At 36.5% G+C, this 22,219-nt stretch overlaps 1 protein-coding gene across 3 annotated transcripts in view; it reads left to right on the forward strand.

Moving 5' to 3' along the window:
* LOC120475661 (uncharacterized) overlaps nt 1-20,136 on the forward strand; it is a 45,075-nt gene extending 24,939 nt beyond the window's left edge. Inside the window, exons 26-47 of one of the 3 annotated variants that reach the window (XM_089120458.1) lie at nt 285-458; nt 581-751; nt 877-1,047; nt 1,226-1,399; nt 1,919-2,089; nt 3,726-3,899; nt 4,287-4,460; nt 5,426-5,599; nt 5,734-5,904; nt 7,984-8,157; nt 8,361-8,534; nt 10,117-10,287; nt 10,429-10,599; nt 10,999-11,169; nt 12,964-13,137; nt 13,351-13,524; nt 13,895-14,068; nt 14,157-14,330; nt 15,319-15,492; nt 17,834-17,995; nt 18,641-18,746; nt 19,087-20,136. In XM_089120458.1, the coding sequence (XP_088976584.1) occupies nt 285-458; nt 581-751; nt 877-1,047; nt 1,226-1,399; nt 1,919-2,089; nt 3,726-3,899; nt 4,287-4,460; nt 5,426-5,599; nt 5,734-5,904; nt 7,984-8,157; nt 8,361-8,534; nt 10,117-10,287; nt 10,429-10,599; nt 10,999-11,169; nt 12,964-13,137; nt 13,351-13,524; nt 13,895-14,068; nt 14,157-14,330; nt 15,319-15,492; nt 17,834-17,995; nt 18,641-18,716 (3,523 nt within the window). In that variant the 3' untranslated portion in view covers nt 18,717-18,746; nt 19,087-20,136. Of the gene's footprint in view, nt 1-284; nt 459-580; nt 752-876; nt 1,048-1,225; nt 1,400-1,918; nt 2,090-3,725; nt 3,900-4,286; nt 4,461-5,425; nt 5,600-5,733; nt 5,905-7,983; nt 8,158-8,360; nt 8,535-10,116; nt 10,288-10,428; nt 10,600-10,998; nt 11,170-12,963; nt 13,138-13,350; nt 13,525-13,894; nt 14,069-14,156; nt 14,331-15,318; nt 15,493-17,833; nt 18,000-18,640; nt 18,747-19,086 lie in introns of those variants that run through there. The other 2 variants (XM_089120461.1, XM_089120467.1) reach the window with 2 other exon arrangements.
* The last annotated feature ends 2,083 nt before the right edge of the window (nt 20,137-22,219 follow it).

Here is a 22,219-nt window from a genome sequence, read left to right on the forward strand (position 1 = left end):
GAAATCTCTGTGCAAACAATATGTGACGTACACGCGAGAGCGATCACTTCCAGCGCAAGTGCAGACAGAAGCGCCCATGCCTTCAGATCACTTGGACGTGTTATTCTCGTAAATTCTCCAAAAGAATCGAATTAATCCTCCAAAAGAAGCAAAATAAGATCTTTGCACTAAGACACTAACCACAGACTATGCAAATTAACTGGGCCAATTAAAAAGAAAGAGTGTTGCAAAAGGCCTTACATTTTAAGATTATTTGAGATAAAATGATAATCTACTTTGTTTAGATTTTTGAAAAGTCCTGCTGCACGTGAAGCATGTCAGTATCTTACTGAAGTTCTGGGTACAAGTCCATTACTTCTGACAGAACTGGATCGGAGTGAAGATAAACTAGGAGATCTGGATGGGAAGAAGCTCTCTGCTCTTTTAATGGACTCTCATAGCAAACTGGAGAAAATTAAGTGGGTAAACATGATTTATACATTATTTTTGATTATTCATTATAAAAGACTGTCACTGAATATATGAAGACCTGTTGATCTGATGTGTGTTGAATAATAAATAATGCTGATTTTGTGTTTAGGCTGAATAACTGTGAGCTGACAGAGAAAAGCTGTTCGGTTCTAGCTACTGTTCTCTCCTCCAAAACCATCCTGAAAGAGATGAACCTGAACAACAGCCGTCTGTTGGACTCAGGAGTCAAAAAGATCTGTGAGGGACTGAAGAATCCTGTGTGTGAGCTGAAGATACTGAAGTAAGTACATTTCAGTTACACTCAACACCACAGCAATCACAGCAATATAGTGAAAAGTATCATCATGCTTCTTCATTGATGCTTTGTTGTTATTATCATTATTATTATCATTATTATTATTTCAGGCTCAGTAAGTGTGATCTAACAGAGGAAAGCTGTTCAACTCTCGCTACAGTCCTGAGATCAAACTCCAGTCTGAAAGAGCTTGACATGAGCAACAATAATCTGCAGGATTCAGGAGTGAAGAAACTCCAGATCGCATTAGAGAATATAAACTGTAGACTGGAGAAACTCAGGTGAGTCGAATGAACCATTGATTGACCGCAATGAGAGAGCAGGTGGACTGAAAGAAAACTTTAAAGTAGATAACCTTAGGTGAATTGATAAATACGTTGATAATTCTAACATATTAACGGTCTCTATGCCATTTTCTACATATTCATTCATCAATACTTTGAAATATCTCTTCTGTAGACTTTCAGACTGCAGTATCACTGAAGAAGGTTATAAAGCTCTGGCTTCAGCTCTGAGTTCAAACCCTTCACACCTGATAGAGCTGGATCTCACAGGAAATAATCCTGGAGAATCAGGAGTGAAGGAGCTCTATGATTTATTGCAGGATCCAAACTATAAACTGAAGACATTGAGGTGAGCTGGGATACATTATAAAAAATGCATTACAGCAAAGTATATTCAAGATAAACCATTTCACACGTTTTTGTTATTTATTTATTTGGATCAAATGTAATTCTTCTTTACACAGGCTTTGATAACCAAACTGAATTTATCCCTCGTGCGTCTGCAAATGCAAATGCAAAAAAAAATAAATCTTGGTGACAACATCTATTAGTCAAAAGTCTTGTGGACACATTTAGTATCTGTTTTGTGGCCACACAAATTCTTTAATTTCAGAAACTTACTATTTTTTTTCAGTAACCATGCATAACACCTTATTCTCTCAAAAATACAAACATGTACATACATGCTGCTCACATATTATGGTAGTCCTGTGCTTAATTGTGCTTGTGCTAAATAGAGTGTAAGGACACATTTACAATTAGTATGTTTATAAGAAACTGAAAAAGTCAGAGCATGTCAACTATTTAAGGACCCCAAAAACATCTTAGACCCCTGATGATTAATCCTGCTTCAACTTCCCATCTGCAGGTTTTTGAGTCCTGCTGCAGATGAAGCCTGTCAGTATGTGACTAGAATTTTGGGTAAAAACCTGTTACTCCAGAGAGAGCTGAATCTGAGTGATCATGAACTGGAAGACACACAAATGAATCAGATTGCTGCTCTACTGCAGGATAAACACTGTAAACTGAATATAATTCAGTGAGTATTTTGCATGGTTTTTATATTTATACTTTGCATTAAAGGAGCTGTATGTAAGAAATGTATTTCAAATATTCATAAACTAGCCCTGATATGTCACTAGACATTAAGAAATCATGTTCATTTCAAATACTTATTTTACTGACAACAGTAGTCCAGCCAGGATAATCAGTCCCTCCAGAAAAACGCGATTATGCGATCGCTGAATTCAATGCAAAATCAGCCAAAGTCCGCATATTTATGCGGGGGCCGCATTTTTTCAAATACGCCGCACTTTCGCCGCATAAATTGCCGATTTCCGTGCAAAATGTGCGGGGTTTGCATGATTTCATAATCCTGGCATTTTCGTTGCAAACAAGTCACATATATCTTAGCAGAAAGTTGAAAAATGTTGTGTTTGCTTCACACAAGAGCAACCATTTCCCCCTGTTTCCATGGGAACGTTATGAAGTGACGCAGTTACGCGACGGGATAGCTCACAGCTGAAGTTATTGCAGAGGCAGACAGACTCACGGAGGCGATTGACATCTCACAAATCGAACTCGTATAACTGTCTATCACACGTTTTACCGTCACATTGTTAATTAATAAACAACATAAGATAAAAGAATTAGCATCAAACAGAAATTACCCGCACACATGGGGTGTTTGAGGCGCACATATAACACTGCAGACAATTCAACAGGGAGCGAGCAGCTCTTAAAGGGGCCACACCTTATTTACACTCGTTATAGTCTGAAATAAAACAAGATGAGAAATTAAATATTCCCAGCACTTTCTATGACGTAGTATGCAAAGGAACTAATAAGAAATGGCTCTTTACATTAAGGTAGTGGCCTAGTGAGAACAGGGTGTTGGGGGAATCACTTTTTTTCTCTTTTTCATCAAACTGCAGTTTTTGCAAGTTCCCGCAATTTTTGCAAGTTTACGCAATTTTTGCAAGTTCCCGCAATTTCATCGCATAAAATTGCATAAATATCCCGCATATTCCATCGCATTTTTAACGAAAATGGGCCGCGTAATCAAGGATTTTTGTCCGCAACAATCACAAAAAAACTCAGCGTTTTTCTGGAAGGACTGGATAATGTAATTTAAAAAGTGAAGTTGCAACCCTCAACTGATGTTGATGTTGTCATGTTGTGTATTGGTCTGATGCTCTACCCTCCACCTATCTACCAATCATGAGGTCAGTAGTGTTGCAGCATCCGGGTTGTCAGCTCTGCTCTAGTTACCACAGCTGCACCTACAAATGTGTCGGATATAAAAAAGTTGGATCCTGCGGCCTATCTGGCAACCGCGAGTCAGGGGGAAGGGCATACCCCACTCTACAGTAATTTGAAAGTGATTGCAGTGCCAGTTCTGGCCACAATCTTACATACAGCTCCTTTAAAATATATTTTAAATGTAACATTTTTCTATTATTGTATTTTCATATAACTGGTTAGGATTATCATGTTCAGTTAATGTATTCATCTACGTGTGATGATTTGTCCATAAATGGTTTTATACAGAGAAATTTACTAATGACAATAATACAAACAGAAGCAATTAAGTCTTTTTTATATTTTATGTTCATTAAAGAAGGTTAAACGATAAACTGAAGAATGTTTCCTGTCTTTGATTTGTTTCTCTGCAGGCTGAATAATAACAGTATTACAGAAGAAGGTTTTGCTGCTCTGACTTCAGCATTTAATTCAAACCCTTTAAACCTGATAAAATTGGATATTAGTAGAAATAAACTTGGAAACTCAGGAGTGGGGAAGATCTGTCATCTGTTGAAAAATACACAATGCAGATTGGAAAAACTGAAGTGTGTATCTTCATTCATTTACATATCTGCATGATGATAATATACATATGTAAATGTCCATTTGATTAAATGACCTGTCATAACCTTTGATGATGGTGATAGAGGCTGAAATTACCGTTTTTGTTTGACTATTTACATTGCCATTTTTAAATATTCTATAAACAAATTTAAATTCCGATTTTCAGATGTTATTTGCATTTGTTGCGTATTTATGGGTTGAGATTTTTGCCAATATTAAAATAAGCAATGTTCCATGGCAATGTTTTTATTTTATAATGAGGATTACATTTATTTTTCCTATTAAATAAGATCATAACATCTCACTTTATACATGTCTTTTTTGTTTATTTTAACTTGTAAAATGCATAATGCTTCTTTCATATGTAGACTTTCAGACTGCAGTATCACTGAAGAAGGTTATAAAGCTCTGGCTTCAGCTCTGAGATCAAACCCTTCACACCTGATAGAGCTGGATCTCACAGGAAACGATCCTGGAGAATCAGGAGTGAAGCAGCTTAATGACTTACTGCAGGATGGACACTGTAAATTAAAGCCCATCAGGTGATAAATGCTTTCAAATATTTTTAAGTAAACCACTGATGTGTTTTCAATTCAAAGAAATTAAACTCATGAGAAATTCAATTTAATTTGAGTCTGACACAAGTTTTATGAGACCATGACAAAACAAATGAATACAAAGTTTTGAGAAATTATACTTATTCATTTTAATTGTACAGTGCATATTTTCTCAATGAAACAAAGTAAATATTGTAACTGTAAATTTAACTAGATACTACATAAGCTGAGAGGTGAACACTATATCAGTGGCTGATATATTATTGTTCCATCACTAGGAAAGATTTAAATAAGAGAATTTCCACTAATATTTTCTCAAATAAGTAGTTGTGGTATATTTGTGTTTACCAGAGAAAATCTGATAAAGATTTGGCATATTTGTCAGGAAGTTTCATGTGTTTAGACCAAATTTTCGTATCGCATCTCTGTGGGACTATTACTTTTTGGCTTGTTTTAATTTGTTTAATCCATTGTAAATAAATGGTTGCTGTTTATGAATTCTGTTTTGTACTAAGTGAAAACAACAAAATATATCTTTATACTTTCTATATTAGTCATATTACATGATAATGGCATATCATTGTCTAAAGCTGTGTATTCTGATAAAATGTCCAAATACAATGCAACAAGGTTCATAGATTCTGAAATAATCTCCAGAGGGCAATATGAGACCATAAAGGAATTATGCTTAGGGCACCAAAATGGCTAAAAGCGGCACTGTTAGCGAATAAACCAATCAAAACTAACTATAGCTGGACAATAACTTTATTCTTGAGCTGCTGTAAAGACAAAACAGTCTTTGTTACTTTAATTTTCTATTATCACTGTAAAGCTGCTTTGAAACAATTTACATTGTTGAAAGTGTTGTATAAATGAAGGTGACTTGACTTGATATGTACCGTCTCGTTTTTGAGGGGCTCCCATAAATTGTAAAATTCTGCTTCCTGTAGGTTTTTGAAAAGTCCTGCAGCAGAGGAAGCATGTCAGTATCTTACTGAAGTTCTGGGTACAAGTCCATTACTTCTGACAGAACTGGATCTGAGTGAAGATAAACTCAGAGACCTAAGTTGGGAGAAGCTCTCTGCTTTTTTAATGGACTCTCATAGCAAAGTGGAGAAAATCAAGTGAGTGAACATGATTTATACATTATTCTCTGATTATTCATTATAAAAACCTGTCAGTCACATTTGTGAGAAGATATGAAGACCTGTTGATCTGATGTGTGTTGAATAATAAATAATGCTGATTTTTTGTTTAGGCTGAATAACTGTGAGCTGACAGAGAAAAGCTGTTCTGTTCTAGCTACTGTTCTCTCCTCCAAAACCATCCTGAAAGAGATGAACCTGAACAACAGCCGTCTGCTGGACTCAGGAGTCAAAGAGATCTGTAAGGGACTGAAGAATCCTGTGTGTGAGCTGAAGATACTGAAGTAAGTACATTTCATCATTAGCTACATTCAACACCACAGCAATCACATATCAATTATTTATATTTCAGTCCGCTCACTTCAAAAAGTGGTGAGATGAAAATGTACGATTAAAAAAAAATTTATAGACAGTGGTTAAAAACTATAACTGCAATAACACTGGTTCACAATTATATTTTTCCTAGATTAAGCATGATATTTAGAACAAACTCAAACCAACATTTGCAACAGTCACAGCTTCCCACATTCTTAGGCATTCTTCTACACAACCCAAGCCTCTTTTTCTTAATCCAGTGTGCCATTTTTAGAACTAGTAATTGAATTATAGTTGTGCAGTAATTAGAAAGAGAGATTAAGCATTTTCAAATTGAGAACTGCATCTAGTTTTTGTGTAGGTCGATACAATACCTTGACAAGTATTGATATTTGATAACATGTATTGTAAGGCCTGCCCAATCGGTCCAACAACAGTTTCCGATAAGCGGGCAAAGATTTACTGTGTGTTACTGTCTTTTTACAATGGCAAAGTAATTTAATTCCAATTAACCTTTTATCTGACTCCATTTTATCACAACCTCGAATTTAGGTTGGAATGCCAACTGGTTATTGGTCATTAATATTATAGTTTAGCAACAAATTTGATTATTATATCATACTTATTCATTCATGCCAAAGTCCCTCAGGGTCCTCGTACCGGCCATTCATTTTTATGTAGGCCCATGATCACAAACTCATCAGTTTTTGGTCACTAAACAGAGGTAATTGGCTAATATCTTACACTGTCGCATTCACACTTTATCTAAGATATTTTGAATAGCCCACATGGATTTGTAAAAGTGCACTTTCTCTAGTCAGAGGTCATGGCCACTTCTACAGATATAAGCCGACCAGTATTACTTATCGGATAGCTTTGGTTTGGTCATGCATGGTTTCCGACGTACACTAACAGTAGGTAGAGTAACATTACATTAAACAGAGGTAAGTCTCACCTTATTTAGGTTGATCGAGCAATCTTTTGCTGTCCTAAACGGAAATCAATTTTTTGTCTTTACAACCTAGTACACTTGAATTAGTGCCAAATATTAGCCGGAACTCTAAAATTGCATTTGGTGTGCCCTATTCTCCACTCTCAACTGGACATTAGTCTGTTACTAATCTGATGCAGATTTGCAGTAACACAAAGAATATAACGTATTATAGTTAATCATTTCAGAGTAAGTCAGAATAAATCCAAATGTAACAATTTATTAGTCAGGTAAATGTATCATGCCAATCACATAATCAATTCAAAGATAATCAAGACAATAACATAAAATGATCAGAGATAAGGACTAAAAGATGTTTCTGACATCAGAAAATTCAGTACATAATGCTGAGTGTCTGAAAGCAATGGCAATTTGCATTAGTCATGGTCTCTTGAGTTTAGACCTTTTGGGACAGGGTGCCATTTGCATGATTTAGTTTAGAGTTTGAAATAAAGACTAAATAAAGTGCATTAATTCACGAAAAATAACTCAATTTGGTAGCTGTAAGCTATTTGAGAGGCGGCTTTATATGCGTCACTTTTATGGATCAGTGGTGCACAGGCATTTAGTGTGAGCTCGAGACCTGCAGGAACGAGTAAAATTATACACAATACAATAATGAGTGAGAGAACTATGTCAAGTCACCATTGGAGAGAAGAGAACTGGCAGCTGGTATCGGTGTATCGATACAGCAGAAACAAATATTGGAATCATTTCAGTTAAAATATCTTTGACAACATTGGTAGGTTGTCCCTGTTTTTGTGTTTGTCTCTAAAAGAAAGAGTAGGACAAAGAAATAATGCATGCTCTAGATAATTAAAGGTAATTTAATGGAGAAAAAAATTATTTGTCATGCGAAACCATAGCTGTGCAGTTATTAATTATAACTAATCAACTTGCACATTAGTGACTAAATAAAACTACTTTGGGAGTATAACTGCATATCTGATGATGTATTCAGCTGTAGTGTGATTTAGTTTAGTCGACTATTTGGCTGACATTAATTAATTTAAAATGTAGCAGTGTTCATTTTAATTCAGATTTTCATGTGTTCTAGACTTTCAGACTGCAGTATCACTGAAGAAGGTTATAAAGCTCTGGCTTCAGTTCTGAGATCAAACCCTTCACACCTGATAGAGCTGGATCTCACAGGAAATGATCCTGGAGAATCAGGAGTGAAGCAGCTCTTTGATGTACTACAGGATCCAAAGTGTCAACTGAAGACACTGAGGTAAATGTTTTCTACAAATATTAAAAGTGCAATAGTTTTAAGATTGTATCTGAAAGAGAATTATATTGTTTTACCATATCTTTACATTCATATTTGTTTATGTTGCATTTGGTGTGAAAATCTTTGTGATGATCTTTGTTATTGTAGAAGACAGCTCTGCAGAGTACAGTTGTGAATTATCAATGTACTTTCTTTGTTTCTAGATTATTAAAAAGTCCTGTTGCAGATGAAGCCTGTCAGTATGTGATAGGAATTGTGGGTAGAAATCCATTACTCCTGAGTGAGCTGGATCTGAGTGAACGTGAACTCGGAGACACACAATTGAATCAGATCGCTGCTCTACTCCAGGATAAACACTGTAAACTCAACACACTACTGTGAGTATTGTGTTCATTTATAATTACACATTTAAATTCTCAAAAACGTCAGTTGACCAAAACACAGTAATTCTCAGTAATTACTGTACAGTATGTTGTCATCAAGTACTTTGTAAGTGTACAACCCCATTTCCAGAAAAGTTGGGACAATAAAACCCAAAAATCTGTTATTTGTTAATTCTCTTGAACCTTTATTTAACTGAAAAAAGTACAGAGAAAAGATTTTCCAAAAGATTGCAGTATTTGCATAGCCTGGCTCCACCCTCCTACGTTCTTCCGCTCAATTTTCATTTTCCTTCAGTACTATGTCTGGGTTTGTGGTGTATTCTTTGGTTTTCTCGGGTCAATTTTTACTGGTCCAATCAGCGAACAGAGGGAGTGGCTGAGAACGAGGACATTGATATCGTACGCTAGTTGGAGTCGTCATACGTCATTGGTTGTGGCAGATCCAGAGTGACTCTGGACAGATCCAATAGTTTTAAACTTCAACAGAGGACCCGCCTATAAGGAAGTCAACGCTTGTCAATGGAGCGAGGCCAGACTCTCTGTACAAATGAAATGCACGACAGTCTGGTGGGACCAGGCTAGTATTTGCAAGCGAAAATGGCTCATGGAATGAATCTGTCATGAAAACAAGTTATTACAGTTTATAGTCCTTTAAATGTTTACTAAATTTCACAATCTTTTACTTTGGAAAACCATTGTCACTTAACACAGTCTGCTGCTGCATCAAGAAATGCCATGCCACCTGAATCTCTGTTACTCAAGGAGAAAGTTATACATCAGTACTATGCAGAGATGCTGCCAAGTTCTCGGGGCCCGAACTCCTCTCAGATGGTCTAAAAGACAGGAGAAATGTGTGCTGTGGTCAGATGAATCCATGCTTCAGCTTGTTTTTGGAAAAAAACAGACATTGAGTTCTCAGTCCCAAAGGTGAAAGGAACCATCCAGACTTTCATCAGTGACGGGTGCAAGAGCAAACATCTGTCATGGTATGGAGGTGCAAAAGTGCAAACGGCAGGGGTGACTTGCATTTGTGTGATGGTACCACTGATGCGGAGGCGTCTATTGGGATTACAGAGACATATACTGCAATAAATATGACATCTTTCCTCGGACAGTGCCAGGCCGCATTCTGCACGTGCTACAACAGTGTGGTTTCATAGACACTCTCCACCTGCAGTATAGATCTGTCTCTTATTGAAAATATTTGGCCTATCATGAAAAAAGGAGAATCAGACAGTGACGACCACAGACTGTTGAGCAGCTAAAGGTCTTGTATCAGACGAGATTTTGCAAAAAATTCCATTAGCAAAAATGCAACAATTTAAAAAAAAAATTGAAAAGTGTAATTAAAAGGAAAGGTTATGTGAGACGGTGGTAAAGTCTTTTGCAGCCATCAGAATGTGTTTATTTTTTCAAAATATAATTAAGTTGGTCAGTAAAAATACTGGGGGGATATCCTTTTTTCGGTTAAAGAGAATTATAAAACCATATTCTTGATTTTGCTGCATGTTACAAAATGTACCAATTTTAATGGAAATGAGGATGTAAATTCTCCGACTCATATTCATCATTTTAGGCTGCGTAATTGTGATCTAACAGAGGAAAGCTGTTCAACTCTCGCTACAGTCCTGAGATCAAACTCCAGTCTGAAAGAGCTTGACATGAGCAACAATAAACTGCAGGATTCAGGAGTCAAGAATCTCCAGAACGCTTTAGAGAATATAAACTGTCGACTGGAGAAACTCAGGTGAGTTGAATGAACCATTGTTTGACTGCACTTAACTTGAATGTATATATATGAAATGTATCATGTACGATTTGTGTTTAAACAGTAAGAAATTTGGTTTAATTATATTTTTATACATTTTATAAATTGTCTTTTCTGTAGACTTTCAGACTGCAGTATCACTGAAGAAGGTTATAAAGCTCTGGCTTCAGCTCTGAGATCAAACCCTTCACACCTGATAGAGCTGGATCTCACAGGAAATGATCCTGGAGAATCAGGAGTGAAGCAGCTCAATGATTTACAGGATCCAAACTGTCAACTGAAGACACTGAGGTGAGATGTGATGAAAAAGTAAATATTTGTTTTTTTTGATTGTTTGTTTTTTTCAGGCTAAAAGTCTTTATAAAATATGTTTTGAGTAATTCAGTAAGCCGCACACATTTTTGCAGCTGGGGGAAGTTTTGTATCAATGATATATTTCAACAGAGTTTTGTTTTGATACAATGGTACTGATGGTATTATGTAGTATGGTATTAAATGTTTCTGAAAGTACTGTAGTTTAATTTCCACCAAGTCCAGAGCCACGGTATCACTGTTTCTCTAAAGCAGGTCAATCAGTCTCCAGATGTTCATAAATATGCAGTTTCACAAGCCAGTTGTATGTGCTGATGTTTCTCAGACTCTTGCTTAAAAGCCAGAAAGACCCTTTAAATGTCATCTTCTTTTCTGCAGGTTTTTGAGTCCTGTTGCAGATGAAGCCTGTCAGTATGTGACAAGGATTGTGGGTAAAAACGCGTTACTCCTGAGAGAGCTGAATCTGAGTGACCGTAAACTTGGAGACACACAAGTGAATCAGATCGCTGCTCTACTACAGGATAAACACTGTAAACTCAACACACTGATGTGAGTATCTTAATTTAATGGTTTAAAATGTTGCATTACTTTTAATATTATTTTTACAGTAGTGGATAATACTATTTCAGTAGTATTTTGAAATATTTTTCTCTCAGCAACTACTATAAAGTTAAATATTAAAATTAAGCTGACAATTAAAAACATATACAATTAGATAAAAATAACTTTAACTGATTAATTCTGTATAATTAAAATTTAATTACACATATATGTAGGGCTGTCAATTCTCATGCATTCCAACACTGTTCTCATGCTCTTACGCTACACATCCATTTTCTCACTCAGTGAAAAATTTAGAAGCAAAACAGGACACTTATACCGACAGACAAGACAGAACAGGTTACTTTAATTTGAAACAAAGTTTTAGCTTTCTAACTGTCAATTGACCGTATACACAGCTGCACTACTTCCTGAACTTAAAGGACAAGTTCGGTATTTTACAATTAAAGCCCTGTTTTAAGATCGTCCCTGATGAAATAGAATAGATAAGATTGTTTTTTATACAAATGCTCCTGTCACGAGAATTTTTGGATTCTGTGTTAGCAACCCCCCCCCCCCCCCACCTTTACAATGGTACCATAGGTGCACTCGAACAATCATTCATAAAAACGCATACAACTTTAGTTTACAAAGACGTGAAACTCACCGAGTGGTCTGGGGTGTTCACTGATATGCTCACACAAAAATCGCTGCAAAAGATGCTTTCCAACAGGTTTTATCGTAGCTTTTGTCCGACTTCATTTTCTTCCTGTTTTCGGTCGAAGTCCACAGTAGTAAATTGTCGAGTTCACGTGCGCGATCATTGGTAACTAGATAACTAAGGATCGCGCACTCAAACTCGACAATCGACTACTGTGGACTTCGACCAAAAACAGGAAGAAAATGGACTTGGACAAAAACTACGATAAAACCTGTTGGAAAGCATATTTTGCAGCGATTTTTTGTGTGAGCATATCATTGAACACCCCAGACCACTCGGTGAGTTTCACGTCTTTGTAAACTAAAGTTGTATGCGTTTTTATGAATGATTGTTCGAGTGCACCTATGCTTTCATTATAAAGGTGGGGGGGGGGGGGTGCTAACACAGAATCCAAAAATTCTCGTGACAGGAGCATTTGACTAAAAAACAATCTTAACTATTCTATTTCATCAGGGACGATCTTAAAACAGGGCTTTAATTGTAAAATACCGAACTTGTCCTTTAAGCCAGCTCCTTATTCCTGTCTGCCATTATTGGCCGAACTTGATTAATTCAGGTGTGTCTGATTATTGTTGCCGTGACTACTGAGGTCAGGCACACCTCGATTAATCAATTTGACCAATAATGGCAGACAGGAAACAAGGAGCTGGCTTAAGTTCAGGAAGTAGTGAAGCTGTGCATAAAGTCCATTGTATTACAAAATTTAAACAAGAAATGAAACATGACGGATCGCTCTAGCGCCTCAGTTGCGGCGCTTGAACTGATCACTCTTCCTACTATTTGGTAAATAAACTCAAATGAACATTAGAAAGTATGTCGAAAGAGACAGTACAACTTACTGAAATGTATCATGTCGCATTTAATCGATCAATCAGTGTTTTAACCATGGATAGAGGTCAGTAACAAAACTGGAGAACAAAATCAAGTAATGTTACAATAACCTTTAGGAAAGACATTTAATGACAATATTATAGTAGTTAGCTAGAAAAATAACCATAGAAAGGAATAGTTTGACAGACAAATGACCCAAAAAGCTTCCAAAAGCTTAATTTGACCATTGTCCTTTCCTTTTCTGTTTTCAGCTTGTGTGGATGCAGTATTACAGAGAAACAGTGTCTCAGTCTGACTTCAGCTCTGTGTTCAAACCTTTCACACTTGAGAGAGCTGGACCTCAGTGGGAATAAACTAGAAAACAAAGGAGTGAAGCACTTATCTGAAATACTGAAAGATGAACGCTGTAAACTGGAGAGACTGAGGTTAGTGACATTCACAAACATAAATCAAAGCACTTTAATGAGCTTAAGTATTTTATCACCTTAGTATGTTGTGATTGGAATAAAGTTGATTTATATTCATCTGGCTATCTTTTTGTTGTGTGTGTTCATTAAGGTGATGTGACATTACAAAATAAAGTGTTACTTTCTTTTCTTCTGTCTTATTATTGGCTCTCTCTCTCTTTCTCGATGTAGGTTAAGGTCTTGTAAAATGACAGGTGAAGGTTGTTCTGCTGTGACTTCAGCTCTGATTTCAAACCCATCACATGTGAGAGAACTGGACCTGAGTGGGAATAAACTAGGAGACTCAGGATTTAAAAACCTCAGCGATCTACTGATGAACCCACAATGCAAACTGGAAAAACTACAGTTAGTATCATTTTACTGTACAGCAGCTCCAGTGTAATAAAAGTTCACTGTTTAGTTATTTAATTTAAGAGAACAGAGCTCCAGTTACATTGTTTATACTGGTGTCTAACTAATACGTAATTGCTTTTAGATAAAGAATTTAATTCATTTCAAATTTCAATGTACTGATTGTGTATATGTTGTACTGCAGAAATATTATGAGTCACATCCGCTGCTACAACAGTGTCCAGAACACATAACTAGTGTGACACTGTTACAAGCAGATTATAGGAACTGTAGAATAGACCAAATATAAGAATAGTGTACCTCTAAGATAAGATGATCATCATATATCTGAATCGTTGTCGTTTCTGTTGCCAACCAACCCCAGATTGTGTAAATGCAGTATTAAAGATAAGCAGTGTGGCTTCCTGACTTCAGCTCTGAAATCAAACCCATCACACCTGAGAGAGCTGGACCTCAGTGGCAATGAACTAAAACACACAAGAGTAAAACTGTTTTATGATATACTGAAGAATTCACACTGTAAACTGGAGAGTTTGAGGTCAGTAACACTCACATACAAGAGAGGAAATAGTTTGTAAGTATTTGATTGAAAATTAAGCAATAGTTTTATTTTCCTCTGATTGCAGGTTAAGAAACTGTGGTATAGAAGTTGAAGATTTTTCTAATCTGGCTTCAGCTCTGAAATCAAACCCATCACACCTGAGAGAGCTGGACCTCAGTGGAAATAAACTAGGAGACTCTGGAGTTAAAAATATTTATCCTCTGTTGAGCAATGAACAATCCAAGTTGGAAAAACTAAGGTTTGTAACATTATGCTGTACAGTGTAATTAAAGTTTACTTTTGTATTATTGTTTTAAGGCCAAACTCACAATGTTCATTGCTCTTCTGGCATTTCCTCATCTGAAGAAAGAAACTACTACAATTTTATTGACTGATGGTTCAGGATGTTTATCAGTAGAAACTTTCAAATACTAATATAGCCAGCAGCCATATCACCCTGTAGACCGGTTGCCCACTGAAGCTGATCAGGGTCAAGCCTGGTTAGTATCTGTATGAGAGACCTTCTGGTAAAATTAGGTAGCTGCTGGATGAGGTGTTAGTGAGGCCAGCAGGGGGCACTCACCCTGTGCTCTGTGTGGGTCTCAATGCCCCAGTACACTGACGGGGACACTATACTGTCAAAGAGTGTTTCTGGTGTATGGTGGTGGCCCAATATGGCTGACGTCGCATCATCGCACCCTATTCCTGTGCGCAAATGATCATCAGATATCATATAAAGAGTTTAATCATAAGTTTTCAATCTTTCTCAAAAAACAAATGACGCTGTGAAATTGTGCCATTTTACCAATTGCACTGAGACCCTGAAAGTGATTCCAAACAATATATTCACAAGATACCTCATATGTTGTACAGTGTATATAGACATTCTTGCTGAACTTAGTCAGGGGGAAAGGAGAGTGAGCCAGTTGAGAGGAATGCATACAGTAGATGAACAAGGAGAGAAGTCTGGGCTAGCCTGTGCTCTTTTTTTAATATCTTCTCTCCAGATTTATTGTTTTATTGCAGGGTGAAAATAAATATAGTCTTACAATTTGTATTTAGTAATGGTAAACTACACTAAAATTGCTATAATTATTTCACTTAAATAAGTGATTTCAGAGTTTCCTCAAATCCTATGCTCCTGGTTTGGTTTATGTTTCCAAGTTTCTGTTGTTGTATCCTTATATTGCATGACATTTACTGATGCTTCACTTATGAGCAATAGTTGTTTCTCTTTCTGTCTTCAGTCTGTGTGGCTGCAGTATTACAGAGAAACAGTTTGTCAAACTGTCTCCAGCTCTGTGTTACTCTCTTTCACACCTGAGAGAGCTGGACCTCAGTGGGAACAAACTAGAAAACAAAGGAGTGGAAGCCATGTGTGAATTACTGAAGAATCCAAACTGTAAACTGGAGAGATTGAGGTGAGGAACATCAATTTGACATTAAACAAAGTCTGAGTTCACATTATATTTGTGTAAAATAATTCCTTTTTAGTTCTCTGATGAAAGCAGGGTCTTAAAATGACACCCGAGTATCAACCGCAGGTCGATTTTGGTCATAGTGTCACAGACCACTAATATGTCGGGTGATAATTTTATAATCAACAAGCTTTGTATGTGCTTTAAGGTACAAGTGCCACCTGTCAGTCAGTAAGTTATGTCAGTAAAAAATGTGTATGATAAGATGCTTTCGACCACAGAGCAAACAGCAGCGGGAAAACTGCAGGCATCCAAACAGAGCTTAAACAAAGGTAGTAGGTAGGTGGGAAGGATGCGTAATTAATAGGATTATAACAGTTACAGAAAATGAATATCAATTACAGAGAAGAGAATATGTGTAAAATACATTTTACCAAACAGCCTCTTTATTCTGCAGCTCTTAATTTTCTTGAAAAATGCTGTTTAGAAGTGGTTTAATAGTGATACCATTATCACTAGCCATTAACTTTTTAAATTGATCATTATATTCAAATTGCAAACACATGTGAGTCTCCGCATGAAAGAACCATGACTGGCAGATCAATGTGCTACATTTGTCTACGAAATGGTAGGAAATTAAATGTGGAGGATTTTAACTGTGACAAGATGATTAACAGGCCAGTTTAAATGACGATTAATCGTAGTCGGAATCCTTGCTCTCGTCTCCCCAACCATTTCTCCTGCGTAATCTGTTTTTCTTTTCTCCTTTTCACTGCAAATTTGCGCACAGACAAATGGGATCACAAGCTTCTTGCAGGCCATCATTTTTAATGACATTTTAAGTCTCTCGCGAGAACCCCGGTCTCACGCACGCGTGATCTTGCGTTATTTACTTATCACTTCTCGCATGTGTTTGGTGGTGAAACGTAGTTTGTGTTTCGGCGATTCTTTCTTTTGTTAAGTCATGCAGTGTGAAACCTCCTGTCGCCGAGCCATCGTTCAATTCACACTACATGATTTTAAGCCGATTTGCAAATCGTTGAGCTTGCCGACAGGTCAGGGTGTTATCGCTTGTAAATGGCGGGGGATTAGTGGGCGATGAACGCTCGCCAATCTGTTATATGAAAGAGCCAATAATGCATCAAAGACGCTCGCAGATGCCTCGCAGGTGCCTCGTAGACGCGTCTCCGAGCCCAGAAAATTATCTAGCATGCTATATATCCTGAGCTGTTGCACAACTCAACCTCACGTGATGTCATGAGCTTCAGCCAATCAGATTCAGAGCAAGGCATGGGTTGAGGTCACCAGGTAAATCCTTTTTTTTTCTTATTTTTGCATTTTTTTTCAGAGCAAATCATCGCCCAGACAGTTTGCAGCACTAGTTTTGTCTGACGTCCATATTGGCTTGTTGTGTTCTTCGTCATCTTCGGCGCGCGTGCTGTTTCGCATCATTTCCGGTTCGGAAATTAACAGCAGAGTTCACATTTCCGGTTCTGCTTAACAGCAGAATTGTGAATTGCCGACAGGTGTCTCACAGGCGTCGGCGACTCTCGGCAATTTTCTCAGGTCGTGTCTCTGATCTTTCGCACTGTGAACAGGCACCGATTTGCCTCTGATTTCATTCATTTGTCGGCGATCTCACAAAACCTGTCGGCGAGTTTAAAATCGTTCAGTGTGAACTCAGCATAAGCGACAGAGCTGTCCGTCAAAGGTGCAGTTATGACGAAGTAGTGTTTTGCTGCGTTCAAGTCCTCCTGGGAAATTCGTACGTACGAGGTGGGAAGTCGTGTTTACGACGTGAGGTGCGTTCAAGTCAGTTTCGTCGGAGCAAAATGGCGGTGTACCTTCTTTTAATGAATTACACGAAAATACAGCAAGGTTTGTTAACTCTGCTAATAAAAAAAATGAAGAACAAAGAATGCGCAGCAGGTGTGTTTTTTTATTAGCTTATGAAGCCAATGTAAACTCTATCATTAGGTATAATTTTTATATTACAATGATATCATATTTTGTGCAGAGAGCTTGCTTTATAAATGAAAAAGCCTTACAATGTCGATGAGTAAACATTGAAATTCAATTAAAATTTACCATCAACAGACGTTGAATGAACGTTTCTCACTGACACGCCCCCAACTCGTACAGATCGGGGCTTAAAGAAAATCCAGAGCTTAGTTCCCACTGGTATTTACGACATTGTGGTGGCGTTCAACTCGTAATTACGATCTATACGAGATGACTTGAACGCATGTCCCAAAGCTTGCATATTCTTCTGCTACATACCCAAGGATACCTTTTCTTTACAAAAAGAGTACACACTTTTACTTTCTGTCTGTTCTCTTTCTAGCCTAAATGACTGTGAAATTACAGATGTTACTTGCTTGGCTCAGTCTTTGGCTGATAAAAAAGCATTGCGGTTTTTAAAAGAGCTCGATTTGAGTAAGAATAGCATCGGACTATCCAAGCAGAAGCTTGTTGACGTGCTACAAAACTCAGAATGTAAACTAAGGTGAGTAAATATCCTTTGCTGCAGTCACACTAACACCAACAAACAGGAATTGAAGATTAAATGTATTATAGTCTAAAGAAAAGTTTAGTTCATAATTTAGCAGGTTGAAGCAGAGAGGATGCAGGTTCTAGTTGCAGCATACTTAATTAAACAAATGTGTATCTTGTACTATTATTTGTAGTTTGATCATTTCTTTAATAACAAAGATAAAATAATGAAATAAAATAAAGAGAAATAAGATTTTGGTCATATTGCCCACCCTTACTTTGGCCTAAATTTGGTCTGTCATTTTCTTTTCTTTTCTTACTTTTTTTTACTATTTTTAAATAGGGAGATTATTTTGCCTTTACTGCCCAGTGACTTGCAGAATATTGTTTAAAACAAACATGAAAAATAATTGTGATAAGATTCTGGATTGTGATCCTGCCTGAGCAAAAAGTGACGTATATGTGCCAAATCAGCCACCCTGATTAGAAATGTACATCAGATAATGTAAAATCAGTGATAGTCTAATAACAGGAATGCAATGTTAGTTATTAATGTTCATCTATTGCACTTTGTACTCAAAGTAATTGAAATAGGTACTACTTTGCAACTTGTTTCCCCTGAATACTGATTATTTCCTCTTCTAATTCCTCCATACAGCCTAAAGAAAGACAGCTGGATTAGAAACATTAACATTGGTGGATGGATTTCTCAGGAGATCACAAGGAACCTGTAAAATCAACAGAACAAGCAAAGTCACTATCAGGTGAAATGTCCTCCGAAGGTTCTCACTATAATAATGTAATAAATTAATATTGGTTTGATATACTGCTACAGCCAATATTATTATGCAAAACCTCAATACATACATTTTTTAGTAAATTAAAACCAGTTCAGATAGCAATGCTTTTAACAAATGTACAGTTGATCATACTATCTCTTATGCATTACTATTTAAAAAGGTTTACTAATCAATGCTCACAGGAGGAAAAGAATCTGGCTTTCGAATTAAATAATGCAGCCTTAATAGAAACATGTTGGAGTTATGTTAACTGGTTATTGTTTTAGTACTCCTTCAAATTATGTTTTGTTTTATGTTTTTACAGGTGAAACGGAGGAGGTAGTAGAGTCTGATTAGAACTCAAATGAGGTGGATTAATAGAAATATATATGAGTCTTAAGTATAAGGCCTATCTTATGATGATGTTGGGATTAAACTCATCTATGAAGCAATTCAAATGTTGCTAATTGTCAAATTGAATACTTAGTGTAAATAGTTTTACCATTTATTCCACTTAGTTATTGTTCTACTTATCAAACAGCTAATGAAACTGAAGTCTCGCACATACACAGAAAATAGAAAATAAATTATAAGAAAACTGAATTTAAGAGTAACAGAATAAACAGAATACAAAGGCTCATATATTGAAACAAATTAGATAAAAACAAAATTACAAGAGGATTGCCAATGGTTATCTTTAGGGTTAAGGGTTGGTTAGGGAATATATTAAATTTGAATAATTTTTAACGGTAAATCATTCCCAACAATTAACTAACACAAATATTGAATTGAAATGTCAGTCATTTCAAATATTTTTAAGTGTTAGTACATAGCAACAACATATAAAGCTATGGTCCTGGAAATGCAGTCCTTCAACGGCAGCCATGGTATTGCAGTACAGCCTCTGTAAAGCGGCATTTTTTTTTTCCAACTCCATCCCCATTTTAGCCCAAAAGACGTTGAATCGCTGGTAGATTTATCACATCTCGCCTTAACTGCTGTAATGTTTTTTTCTGGACTACTAGCATATGTGATATGCTAGTAATTATAATGTGATATGCATTTGTGATTGACCATTTCTTGGACTGGGCAAATGTCTATTGTCCATTTATGTAGGAACTGATTGTTTGTTTTTTACTGTTATTGTGTAAGCGTGGAACTTATTATTAGTAGTATTATTATATTTAATTCATACTGTGAGGACTATTTCTATGTCTGTAATATTTTTTACCTGATATTTATAACGGTTAGATAGACCCTCTGGAAAAAAATTGTCTTTGCTAATATTATTTATTACAGATTTTTACAATGTGTGTTGTGTGTTACAGTGTCAAAATTTGGTAAGACTAAATTAAACAAGCTTTCTACCTTTTTAGTTTTTGTGCCGTGAATGACTAACATATGTTAATGTGGTACACTGATAAACATGAGAATGTCTACATATTTGGTTACACTTTGTTTTGACGGTCTATAGACAATCTACTAACTATCAGTGTGTAATTTTGCAACTACATGTCAATTAGTTGCAAAATAATATCAGATTTATTTTAAATGAACACAAAAATCTGATGAAAAATTAGCTTCAGTAAGAAATTAACTTTTAAATACTGCTAACTTAAATAAATGGTCAGTGATATCTTCCAAAGATTGTTCAATGGTGGCACATTTTTCCTATAGTGTTGACATGGCAACTATTATAGGCTAAATCAGTGGTTCCCAACCTTTTTTTGTCTGTGACCCCCTTTTTCCCAAGAAAATATTTTAGGGCCCCCCTTCACATTTAATGATATTATCGCTCTTGTAAGCTTGCAGCAAGGATAACAAAATATGTTTTTTTTTCAAACAAACGGTATGTTTATGCACAAATAATAGCCTATAATATTGAAAATACAATGACTAAAACATCAGTAGGCCCTTTGTAATTTAAAAACATAAGCCTAGGAGAAGCAATTGGCCCTATTTGAAATGCAAAAATAAAAATATTCACACTGGTGTTTAGGTTAAAAAAAAGAATATCTGCTATTAAATGACTGTTATCTGGGGCCTCAATACTTGCCATCTGTGAGGCTTTATCAATGTGAGGCTTTATTTTTACGCTTTTGGCGCAATAGCGAGCGATAATAAACTTGCATTTATTAACAGAATAATGCGTCTTTCGGAAAGAACAGTGTAGCCGGAACTACTTCTCTCTGTGTACATCTATGACGAGTCACCGCAGCGGCAGTGATCCGAACCAGTGTAAAATAGTCCCAATGTAAACACTTATTATAGGTGTACCATAGTGGTTCAGGATAGACAAAAACACGGATTGGAAAATGGGTTCATGATAAACTCACTCATTATATACATTTTGTAAATTTTGAACAGAAAAAAGTTAAGGACTTTTATTTAATGCTCATTGCTCAAACCTTCAAAATATGCCGCGACCCCCCACAGAGCTCGCCGAGGCCCCCTTGTGGGCCGCGACCCCCCTGTTGGGAACCGATGGGCTAAATACACTAAGTTTTGTCATGCTGGCATGTGTGGAACATTTTAAACCATGTGTGTTGCAACTAGCCTTGTGCCCCTCCTGGAAATAGAGATTCCACCGCAGTGAGCTAAAAGTCATTGCATGGTGTCGTAAGCTCAGCTGATACTTTTTTTTTAGCTGTTTATATAATCCGAAGGGAATACATTAATGACTGCCAAAATTGCTTCTGCTCTGACTAATACCCATAATGTTCCGGTATTTGTGGAGCAAAGATGATTCGAAACAATGATCCGAAGTGTGATCAGTGTTTGCAGATATTAAGCACACAGTCCACTAAAACTCTGATTAGATTTAGCTGATACTATGCTAAAATCGCTCTCATCTCCCTCTTTATGCTCATAGAGATTTGAAGAAAGACTGTAGAAAGAGAGACGGCTGAGAGACATTACAATAAAGAAAAGGTCAGAGGAATATCACTGGGAAAAGATCAGGCTTTCGTTCTCTGCAGCACAGGAAAGTTTTTCTAAAATGATCGTGGGTCCTAAAGCCGATTATAGTGCTTCAGTTCAAACATCACACTTGTTAAGTAATCTATAAAAAAATGCTGTACTTTAAACAAAACCTCTTTATAGAGACATTGACATGGAAGCCAAGCGTGGCTCTTTACCTCATTTGGGAAAAGAAAGCAAATAAACAGAAAGCAAATAAATTGAGAAGTCGTTAGTTATCTTGTTTCCTGACTGCGTTTCTATTAACTGTTTTAGGCCTACACAACCAACATGTTAAAATGGCATTTCATTAATTTTGCTACAGGAAGTATATTTATTTACTTTTATCTATGCACAATATACTTTTTTATTATTTACCTGTACTAATATTTTATTAACAACTATTACTTAACTGTAAATAACAGTGTTTTGTCAGGCAGTCTTTTCAAACAAGTCAAGGGTTCAATCCACCCCCCCACCCCCCCACTGGGTATTAAAGG

The sequence above is a fragment of the Pimephales promelas genome, chromosome 2 (genome assembly GCF_988280905.1).
Source record: "Pimephales promelas chromosome 2, fPimPro1.hap1.1, whole genome shotgun sequence".
Taxonomy (NCBI): domain Eukaryota; kingdom Metazoa; phylum Chordata; class Actinopteri; order Cypriniformes; family Leuciscidae; genus Pimephales; species Pimephales promelas.